General features: G+C 44.3%; 1 protein-coding gene across 1 annotated transcript in view; it reads left to right on the plus strand.

The window, feature by feature from the left end:
• The first annotated feature begins 947 nt into the window (after window positions 1-947).
• Window positions 948-20647, plus strand: part of Osbpl11 (oxysterol binding protein like 11) — a 105291-nt gene continuing 85591 nt past the window's right edge. The window contains exon 1 of the mRNA XM_045148015.1: window positions 948-1367. Within this exon, the coding sequence (XP_045003950.1) occupies window positions 1180-1367 (188 nt within the window). The 5' untranslated portion in view covers window positions 948-1179. The remainder of the gene's footprint in view (window positions 1368-20647) is intronic.

Consider the following 20647-nt stretch of genomic DNA (forward strand, 5'->3'; position numbering starts at 1 on the left):
GCCAAGTGCCTTAACTGCTATGCCACCTTTCTAGCCCCATGTCCTTTTATTTATTATTATTATTATTTTTTTATTTTTCAAGGTAGGGTCTCACTCTAGCCCAGGCTGACCTAGAATTCACAATGGAGTCTCAGGGTGGCCTTGAAGTCAAGGTGATCCTCCTACCTCTGCCTCCCGAGTGCTGGGATTAAAGGCGTGTGCCACCACGCCGGGCCCATGTCCTTTTAAAAAAAACAAACCAAACTAACCTCCAAAATGACAGAAAGGAAGGGGAGCGAGCTGTTTCTTTTGCTTTGTAAAATTGTTTAAAGCTGCTTAGAATGCTTGGGATGGTGCTCTCAACAAGAAGGCTTGGGCCTCAAGTCAGGTTCATTGCTTTCTCCTTTCCCTCCTTCTCCGTGGCTCTTCCCAGTTACCCCGCCCTTCCTTTGTCTGGCAGGTGCCTGCTTTAGGACCCCGCTGCCCGAACCAAAGATGGCGCCGGCCGCTTCAGCGCCGCCGGAAGTGAGCTCACGCTACTCCGGAAGGGAAGGCGGGGAGGAGCGGCGGGCGGGTGAGCGGCTGTGTGTGTGAGTGTGAGTGTGTATGGGGCGGCGGCCGCGGCCCTGGCCTTTTACTTCCCGGGACTGGAGAGCGGTCGCGGTGCCGTCCGGTTCCCGCCGAGCGTCTCGGGAGTCTCTTCAAACGGCTCGCCCTTAGCACCAGGAGCGACGGCCCCGGGGGAGCCCGTGTCCCGCCCCCGGCGGCGTCCTCCCGACCCATCTTGGGCAGCGGCCGGTCCGGCACGGTCTCGGGGCTCCGGTGCCGGGCTGGCGGCTGGAGCCTTCCTCCTGGGATCGGTGTGAGCCGGGAGAGGGGAGCGCGGCCCGGGAGCCCCGAGCGCGGAGGTCAGGCCCGGTGCCCGGTCGGCGCCGCCCGTGCGCGCTCGGCTCAGCGCTCCGGGCACCTCCCCGCGGCCGGCTCTGCGGAGTCCCGCTCGGGTGCCTCGCCCTCCTTGGAAAAAGTTGTTAACTTCGCGGGGAATGCGTGCCTTCCTCGGCCGGACCTTCGAGGGTTTGCGCTCCGGCCCGCCGTCTGCGATCGCGATCATTTAAAAAAAGGGGGAAAAAAAAGCGACTACAAGATTCCTCTCCCGTGCGTCTCCCGCCCGAGAAGGGGCAGGTGGACCCGGGCGTTAAAATGCAGGGAGGCGAGCCGGCGTCCACCCTGCGAGTGTCGGAGAGTGAAGGCAAGCTGGAGGGCCTGGCCGCCGCCGTGACCCCCAGCAAGAATGGCAGCAGCAGCAGCACCACCACCACCACCACCAGCACCAGCTGTGCGGGTGGCAGCAGCACCCGAGGGGGCAGTGCCAAGAGCTGGCAGTACAGGTAAGACCTTCCCAAAAGTAATGCACGGGGTGCAACTTGTCTGAAGGCATTTTCCAGAAGCAGCTGAGTGACATCTTATGTGGACCCTGGAGCTCAGCTTTCCCTAGCGGGACTCAACTTCATTCATAAATTCATTCAACAGGTATTTACTTTGGAGGAGCATAGACAAATATCCGCCCAAACTCCCCATATAAAGTCAGAGTGAATTCTTCCCGTGCTGTAATTCTGTACTCCTGATTTTGGCATCCGTTGTAATTTGTTCACGAGCCTGGCAATAAAACTGTCGGAGAAGGAACTGTTTGACTCAGCTCTTTCCGGTGGCCACGAAAACTAAGGTGCTCAAACTTGTGAGGACTCATTGAATTAGAGAACAATTCTTGCCCTTTGGGTTGGTTGTGACTTAGAAAGGGGGAATGGATGAATACAAGGGCAAAGATAACATACAAATAGAATTCAGCATCTCTATGGTTATTTATTTATTTATTTACTTATTGTTTTTTGAGGTAGAGTCTCACCCCAGCCCAGGTTGGCCTGAGCTCACCATCAGGCTGGCTTAGAACTCACAGCCTCCTACCTTGGCCTCCTGACTGCTGGGATTAAAGGCGTGGGCTACCACACCTGGCTGAAGTACAGAGCCTCTGGATGTTTCAGTGTGAGCTGATCAAGTCACATGGATGGTCTTGATCATAAACTCTACATGTGTTAACTTTCATTAATATGAATGAAAAACTTAAAGAATAAAAGTTCCTGGAGGAGCAACAAAAGCTTTATTTTGTTGTTTGGCATATAAAGTATAGGTGGAAATTCCCATTCATAACTTTTTTTTTTTTTAAGTTTTTGGTTTTTCAAGGTAGAGTCTCGTTCTAGCTCAGGCTGTCCTTGAACTCATGGTGATCCTCCTACCTTTGCCTCCCTAGTACTGGGACTAAAGGCATGCGCCACCATACCTGGCCATAACTTTTAGAATGAATGAAATTAAGGTATCTCCTGGCTTTGGAACTACAGGGATACTTTTTTTTTTTTTCCCAGATAGGGTCTCACTCTAGCCCAGGCTGACCTGGAATTCACTATGGAGTCTTAGGGCGGCCTCAAACTTACGGAAATCCTCCTATCTCTGCCTCTCAAGTGCTGGGATTAAAAGTGTGTGCCATACATTAAAAAAAAAATTACTTTATCTATTTATTAGAGAGAGAGAAAGAAAGAGACAGAATGGCATGCCAGGGTCTCTAGCCACAGCAAACAAACTCCATTGTGCCGCCCTGTGCATCTGACTGAATAAATATACAGTATATGAAATTTGCATGGCATTAACTTGCAGAAATGAAAGAAGTAGATTTTTTTTTTCTTTTTTCCGAGGTAGGGTCTCAATCTAGCCCAGGCTGACCTGGAATTCACTATGTAGTCTTAGGGTGGCCTTGAACTCACTACTGTCCTCCTACCTCTGCCTCCTAAGTGCTGGGATTAAAGACATGTGCCACCACACTTGGCATTTTGTTTTAGAGGTAGGGTCTTAACTCTACCTCAGGCTGACCTGGAACTCACTCTGTAGTTCCAGGCTGGCCTTGAATTTACTGTGATCCTCCTACCTCTCCTGAGTTCTGGGATTAAAGGTGTGTGCCCACCACATCCAGCTAGAAGTATATTTTGTTAGTATGAATTACCTAGGCTCACTTTTTTTTTTCTTTCTTCTTTTTTGTTAGTTTTGCCATGCTGACTGTTGAAATCAGGGTGATAGTCTCTCTTTGTGGCTCAAGACTAACAACATTAGATAATTTCTTGCTGGGACTATTTTGACATTAGGAAGTAAGGTAAAGTTCAGTGTAACTAGAGGTCAGCCTCTGATACTCTTAATTCCAAAACAGTGTGAATTAAAGTGGAAAGTGAAATCGATTTCTTAGCACTAGGTAGGGTTATCATGAAGCCTCTCATTCATGTCATTTTATTCAGAGTCCTGTTGCCCTTAATTTTGTTATTTAACAGTTTTGTAATTTTCAAACTGGAATCTACTGGAATCACAAAAGAAAACAACTTGTTAGGGGAAGTGTAGCAAAGGAAATGCCAACTGTCAATGTAAGACAACAGCTGAAAAATTAGCAAGAAAACCCAGTTACCTTGGTATAGTATTTTTGTTTTTTTGGGTTTTTTGGTTTTTCATGGTAGGGTCTCACTCTAGCCCAGGCTGACCTGGAATTCACTATGTTCTCTCAGGGTGGCCTCGAACTCACGACGATCCTCCTACCTCTGCCTCCCGAGTGCTGGGATTAAAGGCATGAGCCACCACACCCACCTTTTTTTTTTCTCTAACTTTAGCTATTTTCTTTGAAATTGTTCACTAGTCTCTCACACTCACACTCCTAAACTGAGTGGGCTTTACTGAATGACTTATGGCCACTATTATATCTACAATACTGTACCAAGGTGCCGGGCGTGGTGGCGCATGCCTTTAATCCCAGCACTGGGATGCAGAGGTAGGAGGATCCCTGTAAATTCGAGGCCACCCTGAGACTACATAATGAATTCCAGGTCAGCCTGGGCTAGAGTGAGACCCTACCTCGAAAACCAAAAAAAAAAAAAAAAAGATATTTGGCTGAGTGTGGTGGCACACACCTTTAATCCCAGCACTTGAGAGGTAGAGATAGGAGGATCACTGTGAGTTCGTGCCTGGACAGTTTATTTCTGTAGAACATTTCTCCAAGGATGAGATAAATAGGGCATTGGTGTATGTACACCCTGACATGTATTCTAAAAAAATCTTTTTAAGGAACTTTATTTGCATAGGGGGTTGGAAGGGAGCAGATAGAGGGAGAGAGAATGGGTATGCCAGGGCCTTCAGCTGCTGCAAATGAACTCCAGACATATGCCCCACCTTATGAATCTGGTTTACGTGGGTCCTGGTGAATTGAGCATGGGTCCCTTGGCTTCACAGGCAAGCACTTTAACTGCTAAGCCATCTCTCCATTCCTATTTGTTTGTTTGTTTGAGAAGACAGAGATAGAAAGAGGCAGATTGAGAGAGACAGAGAAAGAATGGGATTGTCAGGGCCTCCAGCTACTGCAACGAACTTCAGATGCATGCGCCCCCTTGTGCATCTGGCTCATGTGGGTCCTGGGGAATTAAGACTTGAACTGGGGTCCTTAGGCTTCACAGGCAAGCACTTAACCGCTAAGCCATCTCTCCAGCCCTCTGTTTTTTTGAGGTATGGTCTCACTGTAGCTCAAGCTGATTTGAAACTCATTCTGTAGTTCCAGGTTGGCCTCAAACTCATGATGATCCTCCTACCTCTGCCTCCTGTGCTGGGATCAAAGGCATGTGCCACAACACCCAGCATATATTTATTTATTTATTTATTTATTTATTTGAGAGAGAGAATAAATGGGTGCCCCAAACTCTTCTGTAAACAAACTCCAGATGTGCCACCTTGTGCATCATGCTTATGTGGGTACTGGGGAATTGAACCTGGGTCTTTAGGCTTTGCAGCCAAGTGCCTTAACTACTAAGCCATCTCCCTAGGCCTTTTTGATTTTTTTAAATTTAACTTTTTATTGTTTTTGTTTTTCGAGGTAGGGTCTCATTCTAGCCCAGGCTGTCCTGGAATTCACTATGGAGTCTCACTTGAACTCATGGCAATCCTCCTATCTCTGCCTCTTGAGTGCTGGGATTAAAGCATGTGCCACCATGTTGGGCGGAAGTGCTCTTATCAAAGGCTGTTGTAGTCAGATCCTTGCTGCTGGGGTGTGCATTCAAACCAGGCACAGTTTAGGGAAGGAAGGGGTTTATTTCAAGCTTACGGCTTCAGGGAAAGTTCCCTTGGTGGCGGAAGAAGCTTCTTCCATACATCCAAGCAGAGAGGGCCCATCACCAGCCAGCAAACACCGAAAGCAGCAAGTACTAAACCGGCAGCAAGCAGCAGGGCCCCGGCAGAGCGCAGGCTGCTCCGCACAGCTGTGGGCTGCAAGTTAGATCTGCCCTTGAGCACGCTTTAGGATTGGACCTCATTGTCACAGCCCCCAGCGACAGCTCTTCCAGCCAGGCAGCTGGAAACCCAAGTTATAAGTTTTAATAAAATACCTGAGTCACGCTAGGCGTGGTGGCGCACATCTTTAATCCCAGCACTTGGGAGGTGGAGGTAGGGGGATTGCCCAGAATTTGAGGCCACCCTGAGACTCCATAGTGAATTCTGGGTCAGCCTGAGCTAGAGTGAGACCCTACCTCAGAAAAACAAAATAAAACAGACAAACAAACCAGAAAACCCACCTGAGTCTATTGGGGGACATACATTCAAACTACTACACAAGCCATCTCGACCCAATTCCTGTTATGTCCATTTAAAAAAATTATTTATGAATTGAAATTGATAGAGGAAGAGGCAGAGAGAGAGAGAGAGAGAGAGAGAATTGTTGCTCCAGGTCCTCCAGCCGTTGTAAATGAACTCCAGATGCATGTTCCACCTTGTGCATCTGGCTTACATGGGTCCTGGGGAATTGAAAGGAAACGCCGTAACTGCTAAGCCATCTCCAGCCCTATTTCCCTCTCTCTCTCTGTCTTTTTTACGATTAATTAATTTTTTTAAACAACTTCCATGATTGTAAACAATATCTCATGGTAATGCCCGCCCTCCCCCCACTTTCCCCTTTGAAATTCCATTCTCCATCATACCCCCCCATCAGTCTTTTATTTTGATTTTTTAAAATTATTTTTTTTTGAGACAGAGAGAGGGGAGAGAGAGAGAACAGGACTTCCAGAGCCTCTAGCCACTGCAAATGAACTCCACACACATGTGCCATCTTGTGCACCTAGCTAACGAGGGACCTGGGGAAATCGAACCTGTGTCCTTAGGCTTTGCAGGCATGCACCTGAACCGCTAAGCCATCTCTCCAGCCCTATCTCCATTTCTAAAATGGAGATTTTAGTTTTTTAAAAAAATGTGTTTATTTGAAAGAGACAGAAAGAGGCAGAGATAGTTAGTATGGGTACATCAGGCTTCTTGCAACTGCAAAAAACTTCAGACACACGCAACTCTTGGTGCATCTGGCTTTATCTGGGTACTAGGGAATCAAACCTGCCCCATCAGGCTTTACAAGCAAGCACCTTTAAATGCTGAGCCATCTCTCCAGCCCAGGCTTTTTTTTTGTTTTTTTTTTTGTTTTTTTTTTTGTTTTTGTTCCCAGTGATGGTCTCATGTAGCTCAGGTAGGTCTGGAACTTGCTGTGTAGCTGAAGTTGGCCTCGAACTCTTGAGCCTACTGCCTCCACCTCTAGACTGCTGGGGTTACAGTGTACTCTACTGTACTCAGTTTCATGGGGTGTTGGAGATTGAACCCAGGGTCTAATAGGTAAGCACTCTACCAAGCAAGCCATGTGGTCAGCCTAAGCAAGACAAGTGTATATTACATTAGCCCCACGTTTAATGATTACTGTATTCGAAATGGTACCTTTTCTCTCTCCTGAGATCAGTTCTGTTGCTGGAACTCCCAAGTCCTCCTGACTCAGCCTTCAGAGTATCTGGGACTATAAACATGAACCACCGCACCCAGCTACAGCGGTAATATTTAATGTATCCTGGTTAGGGATTGGAGACATGGCTTAGCAGTTAAGGCGTTTGCCTGCAAAGCCAAAGGATCCCAGTTCGACTCTCCAGGACCCAAGTAAGCCAGATGCACTAAGGGGTGCATGCATCTGGAGTTCCTTTGCCATGGCTGGAGGCCCTGACGCTCCCATTCTCTCTGTCTCTGTCTTTCTCTCTGCCTCTTTCTCAAATAAATAAATAAATAAAATATATTAATATATCCTGGTTAGTCTGTGGTCAGGCATCTTGTTAGCTAGGTCCCCTTGCTCTGAGTTTCTCAGGAGGCCATGGTCTTCTCAAGACAGAAGAGTGAAGGATGCACTACCTAGCTTACTCATGGGACTTATGGTATAATCTAGCTTCCTGTGACGTACTGCACAGAACATCTCAGATCTCAGGTCTTCATGACTGATGGCTGCAGGCCTTTCTTTCCATGGGCCATCACGCCCAGTGGCAGTGTTTTCTTTGACCACATTTACTTTGACCTCAGAACTCTTGGAGCAGTTTTTTTTTTTTTTTTTTTTTTGAGAGAAAGAGAGAATGGGCTCACCAGGACTTCCAGCCACTGCAAACAAACTCCAGACGTTTGTGCCCCCTTGTGCACATGGCTAACGTGGGTCCTGGGGAATTGAGCCTCGAACCGGGATCCTTAGGCTTCACAGGCAAGCACTTAACCACTAAGCCATCTCTCCAGCCCTGGAGCAGTGTTTTACCGTGGAAAAAAGTGAAAGTTGAAATGAGTATGGGGGGTGGTGGTGTTGGTGCACGCCTTTAATCTCAGCACTCAAGAGGCAGAGGTAGGACGATCTCTGAGTCTGAGGCCACCCTGAGAACACATAGTGAATTCTAGGTCTGCCTGGGCTAGAGTGTGAAACCCTACCTTGGGAAAAAAAATGAGTAGCCAAGATTTCATATGTATTATGTGGAGGAGGAACTTTTTAGCTCTAGGCAGTTATTTGATCATTGGTATTAAAAGTAGACAAGATCTGAAAGAATAAATAATTTTTGTTCATAATAAATAGTTTAATATGTGATCCATTTCATGGTTTTATAGGGTTCAAACTCACATGACAAATATTTTTGAGCTTCTGTGTGTGAACTGCTTTGTTACTTGATTCTCAGAGGAATGAAAAGTCAGAACTCCTAGGCACAATTTTACAGATCATCAAAAAAAAATCAGGAAAACTAAGAGCCTCAGCAATATTTGCAGTGTATCTCATGATGACCTATTTTTGAAACTAAAAGTCTGTCCTTAGGGGTTAAGGCACTTGCCTGCAAGACTGAAGGGCCCGGGTTAGATTCCCCAATACCCATGTAAACCAGATGTGCAAGGTGACACATGCATTTGGTGTTTATTTGCAGTGGCTGCTTGCTCTGGTGCACCCATTTTTTCTCTCTCCCCCTCCCTCCTCTTCTCTCCCAAATAAATAAGTAAAAACAAGATATTTTTTAAAAAATTAAAAAAAAATCCCCAAAGATTAGGAATGGTGACACATGTCTTTAGTTCCAGCTTTGAGGATGCTGAGGCCATCCTGGGCCTACAGAGTAAAACAAATGAAAATGCTAATTGGGGATTACATTTATTCCATTAGCTTTAAATGTTCTTTCTTTTAGAATTAGTCACATGATAATGGAGGTAAGACAGATTTCTTTAAAAGAAATATATTTATTTAACAGAGAAAGAGGGAGAGAGAGAGAGAGAGAATGGGTACACCAGGGCCTCCAGCCACAGCAAATGAACTCCAAATGCATGTGTCACCTTGTGCATCTGGCTAACATGGGTCCTAGGGAATTGAACCTGGGTCCTTTGGCTTTGCAGGCAAATGTCTTAACCGCTAAGCCATCCCTCCAGCCCGGGAAGACAGATTTCTTTTTTGCTTGATGTGTATGTGCATGCATGCCTATGCTGCATGCATAGAAATGCATGCCCTATGCACATGGGTGTGGAAGCCAAAGGAGCATGTTGGGTGTCTTCCTATATCATTGAACCTTGAGTTCACTCTGCTTTTTTAAACTTAAAGATTTATTTTTATTTACTTATTTATTAGAGACAGAGGGGTGGGAGGGAGTGAGTGAGTGAGAATGGCTGTGCCAGGGCCTCTAGCCACTGTAAATGAACTCCAGACGCACGCACCACCATCTGTGTGGGTCCTGGAAAATCGAACCTGGGTCCTTAGGCTTCAGAGGCAAGCACCTTAACTGCTATCCCATTTTTTTAACTTAAAAAAAAAGTATTTTAAAGCTGTGCATGGTGCCACATGCCTTTAATCACAGCACCTCGGAAGTAGAGATAGGAGGATCACTGAGTTCGAGGCCACCCTGAGACTACATAGTGAATTCCAGGTCAGCCTGGGCTACAGTGAGACCCTACCTCCAAAAACAAAAACAAAAATGTGCTGGAAAAATGGTTTAGTGGTTCAGGCACTTGCCTGCAAAGCCAAAGGATCCAGGTTCTATTCCCCAGGACCCACATAAGCCAGATACACAAGGTGGTGGACATGTCTGGAGATTGTTTGCAGATGGAGGCCCTGGTGCACCAATTTTCTCTTTCTCTAATATAAATAAATAAAAATAAAATAATATATTTATTTAATGAGAGAGAGAGAAGCAGATAGAATGGGCACACTAAGGCCTCTAGCCACTGAAAATGAACTACAGACACATGTGCCATCTTGTGCATCTGCCTAATGGGGGGTACTGGGGAATCGAACCTGGGTCCTTAAGCTTTGTAGAGAAGTGCCTTAACTGCTAACCCATTTCTCCAGCCCTAGATAGGTGACTTTTTGTTTCTTTTTGGTTTTTCGAGGTAGGGTCTCACCCTAGCTCAAGCTGACCTAGAACTCACTATGTATTCTCAGGCTGGTTTTAAACTCATGTGATCCTCCAACCTCTGCCTCCAGAGTGCTGGGATTAAAGGCGCGCACCACCGTGCCTGGTGATAAGGGACTTTTATCTGAATTACAAGTGCAATACTTGTTGGGAGGCAGTTCTTAGTGGCTGTGTCATATTCCTGTATATCTTGTGACATACCAGTTCTAGAGCACTTTTCAAGTCTGTACAGCAGATTGCCTTTGAAAATATGCTTCTGTCAGGGCAGATTTATGTGCTATCCATACTGGAAGATAATGTCTCTCCTGACTTTTTTAAAATCTTATTTTATTTTTTCTCAAATTTTTAAAACATTTTCCATGATTATAAAAAAATACCCCATGGTAATACCCTCCCTCCCCCCCTTTCCCCTTTGAAATTCCATTCTCCATCATATCCCCTCCCCATCTCAATCAGTCTTTTATTTTGATGTCATGATCTTTTCCTCCTCTTATGATGGTCTTGTGGAGGTAGTGTCTCCTGACTGTTTTTGAAAAGGTTTGGGTTCCTTGCCTAAGTTTGAGGTTCTTTTCCTATAAGATGACCTCCCCTCAGTGTGATGGGGCTGAAAACCTGTCTACTGCAACTGCTGTCAGCACTGGGTTAGATACTGTCTTGGAAAACTAAAAAAAGAAAAAGAAAGTATTTTAAAATATGGTTTTATTGCATGTTATGTATGTATATTATACATATGTTTCATGATAAGGATATATATCTTTCACAAAATCTTGGCTTTAACCCCTTCCAAATTTCACACGTATTTCATAAGCATAAATAGCAAAAGTGCTAAAAAAGAACTAGAGTTAAATGCATGGGCAGTTAACCAAAACTTAAGAATTACTCTCTGTAGCTCCAATACCCATCGGATGGTCGGTTTTACTCTTAGGAGTTATGATTAGTAATTTTTCCTTTATGTATCAAAACTCTATTTAAATCGTGTTGCTTCTCTAGCAGTCTTTCTCAAATTTTTGTTTATGTTAATGAAAATTAACAAGTGTAGAGTGGAAGCAGTTTTCATCAAGACAAGGGCATGTAGGTGGTCTGATTATATCTCTAGGCTCAAACTCAGGGTGTCAGAGGCACCGAGGTCTCTTCATTACTGCCCGTGGCTCTGCCCTCTTTTCTACCAAGTTTATCTCTCTTTTTTTTTTTTCTTTGTGGGAAAAAGAGGTTTATTTTGGCTTACAGGATCAAAGGGGAAGCTCCACAATGGCAGGGAAAGCGATGGCATGAGCAGAGGGTGGACATCACCCCCTGGCCAACATAAGGTGGACAACAGGAACAGGAGAGTGTGCCAAACACTGGCAAGCAGACACTGGCTATAAAAGTCACCGTAATTTTTACCAATTCCAATGATGTTCATACAGCCGTATAGTTCAAGGTCTTTTAGCTGAGCCATAATATCAAAAAATCGCCCCCAAACCCATAATGGCACAGCATAAATACACTGCAAAAGAGGGCATTGGGCATAGCAGAGAAATATTCAATCAATATGAGATTTAAAACAACCAGGGCAAACATCAAACTCTAGCTTCAAGTCCAACAACTCTAATCAGAGACAAGTCTCCAAGTCTGATAATTCTAAAGAGCAACAAGTTTCTGGCATTCCAATTCCACCCCTCCAGCTAGGCTACTCACAGTACTAGAAAACTTCATTGGGGCTGGCAGCTTTCCTTAGCAGCCATCTCATGGTCCCGGCATCTCCACTGGGTCTTACTGCAATCTATGGTTCATCCTCATGGCCCCATGGGGTCTCTCTGCAGGCATCCAGCAAACCTACTTCACACTGCCCATGGCTGTTTCCAAAACACAAGACCAAACGTAATGACCCTCTCTTTCCTGCATTTTTATACTCCATAATACCAGGTAGAGTGCCAATTTGTTTTTTTTTTCTTTTTTTTTTTGTTTTTGTTCTTTTTCTTTTCACAATTTTTATTAACATTTTCTGTGATTATAAATATCCCATGGTAATGCCCCCCACCCCCGCACTTTCCCCTTTGAAATTCCACCAAGTTTATCTATTGCTGTTCAGTCTAGTAGAAACACCACAGCTTCTTTTTAGCTGAAAAGCACTGAACATCTCTGGACACAAACTTGTCTTGAAACATTGCTTTCTTCCTCCTCCTTCTCCTCAGAGGGAGGATGGGTGCTCCAGGGCCTACACCCACTGCAAACGAACTCCAGACACGTGTACCACCTTGTGCATCTGGCTTAAGTGGGTCCTGGGGAATTGAACTGGTGTTCTTCGGCTTCACAGGCAAGTGCTTAACCACTAAGCCATCTTTCCAGCACTTTATTTATTTGAGAGAGAAGAAGAGACAGAGAGAAGGGGTGCGCCAGGGCCTCCAGCCACTGCAGACAAACTCCAGGTGCATGCGCCCCCTTGTGCATCTGGCTTATGTGGGTCCTTTGGCTTTGCAGGCAAACACCTTAACTGCTGCCCCCCCCCTTTTTTTTTGATAAAGGGTTTCACTTTATCCCAGGCTGACTTGGAACTCATTATGTAGTTTCATGGTGGCCTCAAACTCATGGCGATCCTCTTTCCTCTGCCTCCTGAGTGCTGGTATTAAAGGCATGTGCCATCACGCCTGGCTTTGAAACATTGTTTTCTGTCCTCCCGTACTTTTCCAGTTTTCTTCCTTTCTCTGTTCTTGGTCTTTCACTCCTTTTGCATTTAAATCTTTAGTTTTTTCCTAGTCTCTTTTCCATCTCTTGTAAGCAAGTTCCTTTAGCTGCTGAGCCATCTTCCCAGCCTATTGTATCTCTTGTAATTTTGTGCATCTTGGTTGATCTTATTTATTTTGGTGTTTTTGAGGCAGGATCTCACTCTAGCCCAGGCTGACTTGGAATTCACTATGTTGTCTCAGGGTGGCCTGGAACTCACAGTGATCTTCCTACCTCTGCCTCCCTAGTGCTGGAAGTAAAGCATGCACCACCATGCCCGGCCCTTGTCTGTCTGTCTGTCTGTCTTTTTTTTAGAGAATTTATTTTTATTTATTAGACAGAGAGAGAGAGAGAATAGGTGCGCACTGTCTTATGTGGGGCCTGGAGAATCGAACCTGGGTCCTTAGGCTTCGCAGGCAAGCACCTTAACCGCTAAACCATTTCTCCAACCCACCTTGTCTTTCTTTTTCAACCATCTGCCCTTTTCTTGGTTCCCATCTAACCAGTCAAGTCCTGTCATCACCCCTCTGTCTCTCCTGAGTCCTGCACTGTGCTTAATGAAATACCTTTTTACTTGAATGGCAGCTAAAACACTCTTGCTATTCCAATTTTCCAGTAGCAGGGAACCTTAGTGCTATCTTTTTCTTTGTAGAGATGTGCTACTCTTAGATTTGAATATATTTTATTTACTTATTTAAGAGGAAGAGAGAGAGCGAGCATGTGTACCAGGGTGTCTAGCCACTGCAAACGAACTCCAGATGTATGCACCCCCTGACTTCTGGGGAATTGAACTGGAGACCTTTGGCTTTGCAGGCAAAGGCTGTAACCGCTAAGCCATCTCTTTAGTCCTTTTCTTAGATTTAACAGTGACTTCAGATGTAGAGACAATGCCCTTTTATCTCTGCATACTTGTCTGTGCAGTTTTAGAGTGCTTTGTATTTCGTAGATACTGATTGTGTGTAACTGAGAAGATTGGAAAGTTTTTGAAAGTATCTTAATTTTAAAATCTTTTTTTTTTTTTTTTTTTTTTTTTTTGAGGTAGCGTATCATGCTAGCCAAGGCTGACCTGGAATTCACTATGTAATCTCAGGGTGGCCTCCAACTCAAATAAATAAATTAATCAGGCATGGTGGTTTATATTTACAGTCGTAGCACTTGGGGTTGAGAAAGGATCACAGTCTTGCTAATCAGCTATTTTAATAGACCATCTCCAGAGTCAATCTCGAGAAATCTTAACAAACTAAAAAATTAGAAATAGGCTGGGTATGGTGGTACATGCCTTTAGTTCCAGCACTCGGGAGGCAAAGGTAGGAGGATCATTGTGAGTTCAAGACCACCATGAGACTATATAGTGAATTTCGAGTCAGCCTGGACTAGAGTGAGACTCTACCTCAAAAAAAAAAAAAAAGAAAAAAAGAAAGAAAAAGGAAAAAGAAAAAGAGTTGGAGAGATGGCTCTCAAGTAAAGACATTTGCTTGAAAGTCTGATGGCCTGGGTTTTATTTCCCTAATACCCATGTAAAGCCAGATACACAAAGTGGTACATGCATCTGCAGTTTGTTTGCAGTGGCTAAAGGCCCTTGTGTGCCCATTCTCCCTCCCTCTCTCTCCCCCTCCTCTCTGTTTGTAAATAAATATTTTTTTTAAAAATTGGGCTGAAGAGATGGCTTAGCAGTTAAGGCACTCTCCTTTGAAGCCTAAGGACCCAGGTTTGACTCCCCAGATCCCACATAAGCCAGATGCACAACGTGGCACATGTGTCTGTAGTTTGTTTGCAGTGGCTAGAGGCCCTGATGTGCCCATTCTCTCTCTTTCTCTCTCATGAATGAATAAATAAGTAAAAATTTAAAAAATAGAAATATACCCAATTTGTTGAACAGTGGAGTTACTGAAGAAAAACTTTCATAGATTATTTTTCAGTTTCTTAGTTCATAGAACACAAAATAATGTGATAAAATCATGAATCTGGTGACCAGATGACTGTTACGTCCAGATCACGGGGTCCCCAAAGACCAGCAAATAGCTTTATTTCGGGCTTAAGCTCGGACTCTTGACTTCACCAGCACAGTGGATCCGTACAAGAGCCCCGAGCAGCAGGGGGCAGGTTTTTTATAGGGATTTGAACAAAGAAGTAGGGAGAAGTAGGGGAATGGTTACATGATTGGTTGATTGAAGGAGTAACTGCACTTGTATTTTTCTGATAGGCTTAGGATACTGGTGGGCAAAGCTGGTGGGCAGGGGCCTAGGGGGATTCCAGGCAGATTAGGTACTTTTATTGTAATTGGCTATGTGTATTTGAGGAACTTTAAACAAACTTTTTAATCTTATTTTATTTTTTCTCAATTTACAAAAATTTTTTTTTGTTTATTTTATTTATTTATTTGAGAGCAACAGAGAGAGAAAGAGAAAGAGGCAAAGAGAGAGAGAGTGGGCACGCCAGGGCTTCCAGACACGGCAAACAAACTCCAGACGTGTGCTCCCCCTTGTGCATCTGGCTAACGTGGGTCCTGGGGAATTGAGCCTTGAACCTGGGCCCTTAGGCTTCACAGGCAAGCGCTTAACTGCTAAGCCATCTCTCCAGCCCTCAATTTTTTAAAACATTTTCCATGATTATCAAAAATATCCCATGGTAATACCCTCCCTCCCCTCTTTCCCCCTTGAAATTCCATTCTCCATCATCTCCCCTCCCCATCTCAATTAGTCTCTCTTATTTTGATGTCTTGATCTTTCCCTTCTCTTATGGTGGTCTTGTATAGTTAGTGTCAGGCACTATGAGGTTATGGATATTGAGGCCATTTTGTGTCTGGAGGGAGCACGTTGTAAGGAGTCCTACCCTTCCTTTGGCTCTTACATTCTTTCTGCCACCTCTTCTACAACGGACCCTGAGCCTTGGAAGGTGTGATCGAGACCATAGGAACACATGGTGCAGACAGTCTTCCCCCTTATCAGGAAACTGACCTTGCTGGGAAGCAGAAACTTAGGCCTATTGATGATTCTGAGGCTTATTATGGCTTCCTGAGTCCTTCATTCCCCCCTCAATTTGTAACTTAAGAGGACCCAATCTTGGGTCTTTGTTAGGGAAGAGGTTATAAAGGATGGTACTAGGTTCTTAGCACCATGAGTTGTACTGTTAATTTGTTCCTTGACAAAAGAGATTAGTTCATTGATTATGCAGGGTCCAAGGGTTAGTAACAACAATAATAGAATCAGGGGTCCAGCTAGGGCTGAAAGCAAGGTTGTTAGCTATGGGGACCAATGAAACAAAGATTCCTACCAATTTTGATTCTGCTGTCTAGCTTTAGACCTTTCCTCTAGTTTCTTGCAGACCATGCCTAAATTGTTGATATAAAAACAACATTGCTCTCCCAGGGCTTGGCATAGTCCTTCTTGTTGTAGGAACAATAGATCTAATCCCCTTTTATTTCTTCCTTTCATGAGAAGTCACTCTAACTGCTTTAGGCGACTGTGTCGAAGACATCAGATCATTTACTATTTCCTGCTGACTGGGACTGGAAGTGGGGATTTTTTTGCAGTTAGAGAGTCTTTCCCAGAGAGGAGAACTATTTTAATGGAAGCCGAAGGATCCCGGTTCGAGGCTCGATTCCCTAGGACACACGTTAGCCAGATGCACAAGGGGGTGCCCGCGTCTAGAGTTTGTTTGCAGTGGCTGGAAGCCCTGGTGTGCCCATTCTCTCCCCCCCCCCCGCCTCCCTCCCTCCCTCTCTCTCTGTAGCTCCCAAATAAATAAATAAAAAATATTAAAAAAAAAAACCCATGGTAATTCCCTCCCTCCCCCAACTTACCCCTTTGAAACTCCATTCTCCATCTCCCTCCTCTTAATCAGTCTCTCTTTTACTTTTGATGTCATGATCTTTTCCTCCTCTTATGATGGTCTTATGCAGGTAGTGTCAGGCACTGTGAGGCCATGGATATCCAGGCCATTTTGTGTCTAGAGGGAGCATGTTGTATGGAGTCCTGCTCTTCCTTTGGTTCTTACATTCTTTTCACCATGTCTTCTGCATTAGACCCTGAGCATTGCAAGGTGTGATAGAGATATTGTAGTACTGAGCACTGCAGTCATTTCTTTCCATCTCTATCATACCTTCTGAGTCGTCCCAAGGTCACTGCCATCTGAAAAGAGAAGATTCTCTACCAAAAGTGAGAGTAGCATTAATATAAGGGTGTGAACATAAAGAGAAGTGCTTACTGGGCAGTTTGATAAGCATAGTAGATACATTTAGCCAGACACCAGCAGACGTAACACCTCTAGGGCTCATGACTACCCCTGTTTTAAGTTTTCATCATCAGGGATGTATTCCCTCCCATGAAGCAGGCCTCCAGTCCAATTAGAGGGCAGTTGGTTTCCCCCATGACAGACATGCCACTATTGCACCCATTGGCTCATTTGGCCTGGCTGGCCAAATAAAGGCTTGCAGTGTCCACTGTTGAGTGTCTTCACTGGTGATTTCTCTCTCTCCCATTGAACTGCGTGCAGAATGGCTTCTTCTAGCTTTTTGTTAGCTGGTCTACATGGAGGAGGTTATCAGCTCAGATCTAGCAGGACTTCTCAGTGGCCTTGCAGCCCAAGTATATGGAGTCTTCAGTAATATCATTAACCATCTTTTTTATAAGGCTATTAAGAAAAATCACACCAAATTGATTAATCCTATTATTCACTAACAAGAAAGTAGTCTAAAGGCAATTTTATATCATTAATACCAATAGCACACTTGGAAATGATTTTATTAGGAGTAACTAAGGCAAATTTTGTTGTTATCTTGAGGCAGGCTGGCTTAGAAGTCAGGTCAGTTGTCTCCTCCTTTTAAATAACAGGACATTACAATCTTTTTTTTTTTTAATACCTGACAAATTATAAGTTGCCTCTTCAGAGGGAGTTCTGTTGTTTTTAACAATCCTCTATGTAAGGTGAAGTTGACCTAGAATAAATAAATCTGGCGAATGGTCGGTAGGTCGAAAGTGCCTTCATTTAGCCTCCCAACATTGAAGGTCAGCCATTGGCTCCTGCAAAAAACATTTAACTTTCCCTTTTTAATTTCTATGCTCAGGTCTTTGATTTCCTTGAAATGGTTCTCTAGAAGAGAAAGGGGTGTTACCTGTATCCGTCTCATCTCTTTAGTTACAAACATTCACCTACATGACACGACTAGCAAGCACAATGAGCGCGCGCGCACACACACACACACACACATACACACACACACACATACACAGAACAAACCCTCCTGGCCACTGGAAGCAAAACTGAAAGTGAGTCGACAGCCTCTGTCTGTGCCACGGGAGCGACCTGCTTCATCTCTACAAATCCACTAAAAGGGGATTGATTGACTTCCTTCCTGGTGGGCCAGTGCGTCCGCCAGACCACGGGGGCAAAATCAAAATTACAGAACGAGCTCGTTTCCATAGTGACTGAAAGAAAGACAAAATGTAGACACTTACCAGCCGGCAGTTCAGCTCAACGTGTCGGGGGTCTCAGGGTTCTTCGGGATCGTGGACAAGTCCCCAAATATTATGCCCAGATCCGAGTCCCCAAAGACCACCAAGAGCCTGACACGTATGCAACAGCAAAGAGCTTTATTTTGGGCTGAAGCTCTGACTCTTGACTTCACCAGCGCAGTGGATCCATAACAAGAGCCCTGAGCAGCAGGGGGCAGGTTTTTTATAGGGATTTGAACAAAGAAATAGGGAGAAGTAGGGGAATGGTTACATGATTGGTTGATTGAAGCAGTAACTGTACTTGTATTTTTCTGATAGGCTTAGGATACTGGTGGGCAAAGCTGGTGGGCAGGGGCCTAGGGGGATTCCAGGCAGATTAGGTACTTTTATTGTAATTGGCTATGTGTATTTGAGGAACTTTAAACAAACTTATTTTAAGCAAACTTTATCTATGACCATAGGAACGCATGGTGCAGTCTATTCCCCCTTACCAGGAAACTCACCTTGCCGGGAAGCAGAAACTTAGGCCTATTGATGATTCTGAGGCTTATTATGGCTTCCTGAATCCTTCAATGACCTAGATTTGATTAGTATTAAAAGTTCATTAACATTTATAAAAGTAGCTGGATGTGGTGATGCACACCTTTAATCCCAGCACTCGGGACCAGAGGTAGGAGGATTGCCATGAGTTTGAGGCCTCCCTGAGAATACATAGTGAATTCTAGGTCAGCCTGGGCTAGAGTGAGACCCTACCTTGAAAAAAAAAGAAAGAAAAGAAAAATAAAAAGAAATGCATAAAAGTGAAGTGATGCATTTTAATGGGAGTAAAGCATGAGAACTCAATCACATTCCTGATAGAAATGCTTGAAACCAGAAGTGTTTCTAATTCATTTTTCCAGATTTGCAAGTATTTGCATAGGCTTTACTGGTTCAGAATTGCTTAGTCCATTTTAATTTTGTACTTTGTATTTTTGGATTAGGGGTTGCTTAGCCTATATAAGAAAATAGACAAAACGATTTAACAAATGATGTTCGGCCACAACACAGGCCTGCCGTCTCAGGACTTGGAAGATGAGTAGTGGAAGGATCAGAAGGTCAGAGCCATCCTCAGTTACGGATGCTAGCCTGGTCTGAGTGAGACCCTGCCTCTAAAAACTGAAAGAGAAAGAGTGAGAGAGAAAATTTGGGCATGTTGGGTTTTTTTGGCTGGTCACCAGATGGCACAGTCATTCTATATCAGCTGGTTATGTTGAATACTTTTTGTGAAACATGGAAAAGGAGAAAGATGAAAAAGGAACCCTGGGCTGGAGAGATGGCTTGGTGCTTAAGGCACTTATTTGCAAACCCTGAAGACCCAGGTTTGATTCCCCAGTACCCATGTAAAGCCAGATGCAAAAAGTGGCACCTGTGTGTCTGGAGTTCATTTGCAGTGAATAGAGGCCCTGACATGCCCATTGTCTATCTGCCTCTTTCTCTGTGTCTCAAATAAATGAGTCAATAAACTAAACAAACTCTAGATGCAGGTGCCACCTTGTGCATTTAGCCTTACATGGGTACTGGGGAATTGAGCCTGGGCTCCTTGGTTTTGCTGGCAAGCATTATAGCCACTACACCACCTATGTTTCAACATATATATATATATATATATATATATATATATATATATATATATATATATATATTTTTTTTTTTTTTTGGTGTAGGGTCTCACTAGCTCAGGGTCTAGCCCAGGCTGACCTGGAATTCACTGTGTTATCTCAGGGTAGCCTCTAACTCACAATGATTCTTCTGCCTTTGCCTCCTGAATGCTGGGATTAAAGGTGTGCTCCACAACACTAGGTACCACGCTCAGTTTAAGTAGCTGAGGCTGGCCACAAACTCAAGATCCTTCCACCTTAGCCTCCCAGATGCTGGGATGGCAGGTATGTGCCATCATACTCAGTTTAAAAGTTACCTTTTTAGGGCTGGAGAGATGGCTTAGCAGTTGAGCGCTTGCCTGTGAAGCCTAAGGACCCCAGTTCGAAGCTCAATTCCCTAGGACCCATGTTAGCCAGATGCACAAAGGAGGGGGGCGCATGCATCTGGAGTTCGTTTGCAGTGGCTAAAGGCCCTGGCACGCCTATTCTCTTTCTCTCTTTCTCTGTCTGCCTCAAGGCTCTGTCTGTCGCTCTCAAAAAAATAAAAAAATCAGGGCTGGAGAGATGGCTTAGCGGTTAAGCACTTGCCTGTGAAGCCTAAAGACCCCGGTTCAAGGCTCAGTTCCCCAGGTCCCACGTTAGCCAGATGCACAAGGGGGCGCACGCGTCTGGAGTTTGTTTGCAGAGGCTGGAAGCCCTGGCGCGCCCATTCTCTCTCTCTCCCTCTACCTGTCTTTCTCTCTGTGTCTGTCACTCTCAGATAAATAAATTAAAAAAATGAACAAAAAAATATTTAAAAATAAAAATAAAAAAATCAATAAATAAAAGCATGCACCACCACACCTGGCATGAGAATAAATTTTAAAAAAAAGTTAACTTTTTAGATGGGTGTGGTGGCTCATGCCTTTCATCCCAGCACTTGGGAGGCAGAGGAAGGAGGATTACTGTGAATTCAAGACTACCCTGAGAAAGGTTTTAAGAAAGTGTCTCCTCATAGTTCACAGTAGTTGAAAAACTCAGATAATTCTAGAAGTCCAGTTACAATGCTTTCATGACATCTTTAAGCTATGAAAGGACACTTATCAGACCTACT

This window comes from Jaculus jaculus, chromosome 4 (genome assembly GCF_020740685.1).
Source record: "Jaculus jaculus isolate mJacJac1 chromosome 4, mJacJac1.mat.Y.cur, whole genome shotgun sequence".
In the NCBI taxonomy this organism is placed as follows: Eukaryota; Metazoa; Chordata; class Mammalia; order Rodentia; family Dipodidae; genus Jaculus; species Jaculus jaculus.